Raw genomic sequence first — 5,587 nt, forward strand, 5'->3', positions numbered from 1 at the left:
GAGAAGCAAGGGTGCGATGAAGACTATAGTGGTGACCAGAATATTAATAACGGAGAGGACATACAGTACGACGACCAATACTTGGACGAACATATTGATGAAATTAATTTTTTAGACAAAGTCCCTCCTGCCATATGTAAGCAGATCATTCGCAGGGAGGGAATTAAAATTTTTAATAGACACTGGTGCCGCGAAAAATTATGTTAAGGATTCGATTTCCTTAAGGGCATTACGGAGGTTGAGAAGCCCTTCCTTGTCAACTCAATCCACGGGACTGATAACATCGAACATAAATGCACTATATATTTCTTCGACCAAAATGCTCAATTCTATATTCTGACCTCCCTCTAGACATTTGACGGTATCATAGGGCTTGACTTCCTTAGAGAAATAGGTGCAGACCTAGACATGAAGAACGGGATTATTCACTATAATGGTAAAAGAGAAACTCTTAGGCATTTCCCTTGTCGAGACGTGAACGCTATCCTGTCTACTAATAATCGCGAAAATCGAATATCAAAGTTAATAAAGGAGCATTCAGGAGTGTTTGCCGCACCGAATGAGTCATTGCCTTATAATACAAATATTGTAGGAACAATAAGAACCGTTGATGACAATCCAGTCTATTCCAAAAGCTACCCATATCCAATGGCTTCAGCCGACTTCGTAAATCGAGAAATTTCCGATCTGCTCCGCAACGGCATAATAAGACCTTCACGGTCACCGTATAATAATCCAATATGGGTTGTAGGAAAAAAGGGACTTACTGAATCTGGAGAAAAAAACATGCGCCTGGTTATTGATTTCAGGAAGCTTAATGAGAAAATGATAAGCGATAGATATCCCATTCCCGAGACTTCAGTCATCTTGGCTAATCTGGGGACATCATCGTTTTTTACCACTCTTGATCTTAAATCTGGGTTTCACCAGATAAGACTAGCAGAACGGGACAGGGAAAAGACAGCATTCTCCGTTAATAACGGGAAATATGAATTTTGCCGACTTCCGTTCGGCCTTAAGAATGCGCCTAGCATTTTTCAGCGGGCCATCGATGACGTTCTTCGAGACGAAATTGGCAAGTGTTGCCATGTTTACGTTGACGACGTCATTATCTTCTCTAGGGATGAAGATCAGCACGTCAAGGATGTTAAACGTATTCTCGAAAAGCTTTACGAAGCAAACATGAGAGTGTCACTTGAAAAAACCAAGTTTATATGAAGCGAAGTAGAATTCCACGGATTCATTGCCTCTAGGGATGGAATACAAACCTGCCCAGACAAGGTGCAAGACATTGTCAAATATGAAGCTCCAAGAACACTTCGTGCCTTGCGGTCCTTCCTCGGACTCTCAGGGTACTATAGACGGTTCGTGAAGGACTATGCGTCAATTGTTAAGCCATTAACGAAATACCTTCGCGGCGAAAATGGACATGTTAGCGCCAATCGTTCTAAAAACGTTCATATTCGACTGGACGAAGAGGCGATACGAGCATTTGGTAAAATCAAGGAAATTTTAGCTTCAGAGGACGTCCTCTTACTATATCCTGATTTTGAAAAACCTTTCGACTTAACGACCGATGCATCCTCGCATGCATTGGGCGCGGTTCTGTCACAGGGCGGTCGACCTGTCACCATGATTTCCCGGACCTTGTCATCCACTGAAGAAAATTACGCTACAAATGAGCGCGAGCTCTTAGCAATAGTCTGGTCCCTCCAGAAATTGAGAAATTATCTTTATGGTGTTAAACAGCTTAACATCTACACAGACCATCAACCCCTTACGTTCGCCATATCGGATAAAAATCCAAACGCGAAACTTAAGCGATGGAGAGCATTTGTGGAGGAATTTTCCCCTAAATTTTTCTACAAGCCAGGGAAAGATAATGTCGTAGCGGATGCGTTGTCACGACAGCATATTAATAGTTTGGAAAATTCAGGCTCCTCTACGGATGCTACAGCACACAGTGAGGTATCACTCACTAAAACTATTCCCACAATAGAGAATCCTATTAATTGCTTTAGGAGTCAAATAATTCTTGAAGAAGGTAGCTCCCCATCGAAGACTTCAAAAATAATTTTTAAAACGCAGATGAGGCACCATGTCATCTTTAATGACAGAAGTGAACTACCGAAAATCATAGGGGACTGTGTTAATCCTAATGTTGTAAACGGACTATTATGTGACCTACCAACACTTGCAAGAATTCAAGACGAAGTATTAACGAAATTCCCAGGTGTAAAATTCCGACATGCAACGAGGCAAGTGATAGACATAACCAATGAAGACGATCAGAAGGAGATATTGGAAACCGAACATAATCGGGCCCATCGTTTTTAAAAGAAAACCTGCAACAGATTCTAAAAGAGTATTATTACCCCAGAATGCGACAGAAATTGAGGGAATTAGTAATTAACTGTAAAATCTGCCGGGAGGCCAAATACCAACGCCACCCCCCGAATCCGAGGGTAGGCCAAACCCCTATACCACAGTATCCTGGAGAAATTCTCCACTCAACATCTATTCAACGGATAAGAAACATTTCCTGACGTGTGGACAAGTTCTCAAAATTCGCGATAGTTTCACCCATTGCTTCCAGGTCAAGAATTGACGTAAAACAACCTATTATACAGATTCTAAATTTTTTAAAAAATACAAAAACCATAGTTTGCGATAATGAAAAGTCCTTTAATTCGCAAACAATAAAGTCACTGTTGAGAGATAATTTTTCGGTGACCATGTTTACAACCCCCCCGATCCTAGTACCACTAACATTAACAGAGATTGCAAGGTGCACTAAACTTACACAAGGACTGAACGAGACGGTAGATTTGATATTGCTTGCTACATCGAAATATAATAGGTCGGTTCATTCCGTTACGGGACAAAGGCCTATAGATGTAGTTCATTCTATTCCTCAGCAATTACGAGAAGACATCGTGAACAAAATTCACAGGGCACAAGCACTTGAGTTAGGTCGATTGAATAAACATAAGAAGTTGAAAACATATCAACCCGGAGACAAAGTATTTGTTAAAACCAATAAAAGAATTGGCAATAAATTAACAAAATTGTATGTGGAAAATATTATTGAGCAGAACTTGGGAACTACGGTCATGATAAATGGTAAACGGGATCACAAGGCAAACTTGAGGTAAAGCAAGTTTTTTTTCTTTTTTCCCAGATACTCGTTTTTGACGGTTATTTCCTGGACGCAGGCGAAATTATTTAATTACACCAACTCACACTACATGATGATTTCAACTGGGAAAGTTGCTATTCACGACCAATATGGTATTTTGCTACATAAAACTAACTTGACGAATTATGAAACTATAGCGATAGATACAGAAGGGCTGCTTGAACAGTTTCCACATTCTCCTGCAAGGAAATTGCTCCAAGCGGATGCTGGTCAGATTCTCGTTTTATTGGAGACTCTGAAGACCCATCACCGACATTCACGTGGTATCAACATTATAGGTACTGCACTGAAATACATCGCAGGGACACCCGACTTCGACGATTATAACGAGGTCGCAACCAAAGAACGTGAACTGATTGAGGCTAAAGAACGACAGATTACAATTAACACTCAGCTTCAGACAAGAATAAATAATCTGACACGAGCAATGAATGACCTACTTAAAATTAAAAAAGAAAAAATTGTGGACACAGGGCATTTATTTGGGTTGGCTACAGCAAGAAACAGGGCAGTACTAGCAGACCTCACAAACATAGTTCATTCAGTAACACTAGGAAAGCATAACATAATTGATCCCGCCATTTTAGATAGTGATGATACTAAAATTTTGATATTTGCCGAACACTTTGCCAATATTAGGGGAAGGTGGGGAAGGTTGGGGAATCCCGGGCCAGCGCGATATTTTTTTCCCTAGTATAGGTTGACAGCTGCAACCAACTGTCATCGGCTCGTCTCATACTAAGCTCATTTTCTATATAGCACTCGAGCTGTGAACACGTGTTATAACCTCTCTGCGACAACAAAAAGAAATTCGACACTCCGAAAGTTTTTTTTCAACTCTGTGTACAGTTGATTTTTTTCACATTTTCCAATAAATTCATCCAGGTAAATATGTTTATAATATTAGTTGAGCCTTTAGCCTTCGACACACAAAAGAAATTTTGCACGAATTTACATTGTGTTCATTATACACCGCCATTTTGCAAATATGAGCGTTTGGGGAATTACGGGGAATGTCGGGCCACATAGTTTTTTACATTTGACATGCTAACTTCATATATTTGACGTGTATAAGTGATTTTTCGTGCAGAATTTCAACAACACAATAGTTTTTCAACATTTCCTGATAGTTTCGTGCTCTGAAAAATTTTTTTTAGTTATTATGCCGCGGTACTATCCCAAACAAGAGAAAAATGTTGATTTTGACAACATTTTGGAGGCGATCAAGTCGGTGAAAATACATCACAACAGCGTTCGACAATCTGCGACGGCACACAAAATTCCGAGGACCAACCTGATGCGTTATATTGCAGCATTTGATGGTGCGAGCATCGACGTTACTACTGCCAATGCCGATGTAATGAAGAATTTGCTGGCTGAAAGCACGACGATGGGCACAAAAACAGTGAGTTCTGCTGGTTTCTTTCTTTTTCTTTCATCGAATAATAAATCATTTTTTTTTTTTATTTCAGATCTTCAACATCGAACAAGAGAAGGCGCTGATAAGCTACATTCTCCAGGCCAGCGACATCAACTATGGAATTAGTTTGATGGAGCTTCGTAAGCTCTCGTATGAATTTGCTCGGAAAGTTGGCGCGTCGTATCCGGATCCATGGAACGACAATCAACAGGCGAGTAAGGATTGGCAGTTGGCGTTCATGAAACGCCACAAAAATTTGTCACTGCGAACACCAGAGCCGTGCGAAGCGATTCAACAAAGAGAATGTCGATGCATTCTTTGCCAACCTTTCATCCGTTCTCGGTAAGACGCCATTTGAACCTCACCGAATATGGAACATGGATGAAACCGGGTGCCCGACCGTGCCAACCAGACCTGTCAAAACCATCGCGCGCAAAGGACAAAAGCAGGTCGGCTCATCAACATCTGCCAAAAAGGCACCAATGTGTCTTTGGCTTTGGCCGTCAGCGCTAGTGGCCAGTCTATACCGCCATTCTTCCTCTTTCCCCGAGTCAACATGAAAGAGATTGGTTACATGAACTCTGACGTATTCCCTCAATTCATGCGTCATTTCATCAAGCACACCGGTGCTAATGCCGATTCGCCAACCATGTTGCTGCTGGACAACCACGGTTCGCATTTATCGATCGAGGCGATAGATTTGGCGTTGGATCATAGCATCACGTTGCTGTCTTTTCCGCCGAAATGCACGCACAAAATGCAGCCGCTAGATATTGCGGTATTTGCACCATTTAAAGGCATGATGACCGTGAAGCATGATGCATGGAAAAAGTCCAACATTGGTGTCACTTTCGATCTGCATCATGTGCCGCTCCTTGTCGATCAGTTATGTTAACGCCGAAAACCATAAAATCCGGCTTCCGAACAACTGGCATCTACCCGTTCAACCCGCAAATTTTCACTGAAGT

At 41.4% G+C, this 5,587-nt stretch overlaps 1 protein-coding gene across 1 annotated transcript; it reads left to right on the plus strand.

The window, feature by feature from the left end:
* The first annotated feature begins 4,469 nt into the window (after nt 1-4,469).
* LOC125779196 (uncharacterized) lies at nt 4,470-5,128 on the plus strand. Its single transcript, XM_049459841.1, has 2 exons — nt 4,470-4,604; nt 4,672-5,128. Exons 1-2 carry the CDS (start codon nt 4,497-4,499, stop codon nt 4,963-4,965), a joined length of 402 nt encoding a protein of 133 aa, XP_049315798.1. The 5' UTR covers nt 4,470-4,496; the 3' UTR covers nt 4,966-5,128.
* Nucleotides 5,129-5,587: the final 459 nt, after the last annotated feature.

The sequence above is a fragment of the Bactrocera dorsalis genome, chromosome 6, assembly GCF_023373825.1.
Source record: "Bactrocera dorsalis isolate Fly_Bdor chromosome 6, ASM2337382v1, whole genome shotgun sequence".
Lineage (NCBI taxonomy): Eukaryota > Metazoa > Arthropoda > Insecta > Diptera > Tephritidae > Bactrocera > Bactrocera dorsalis.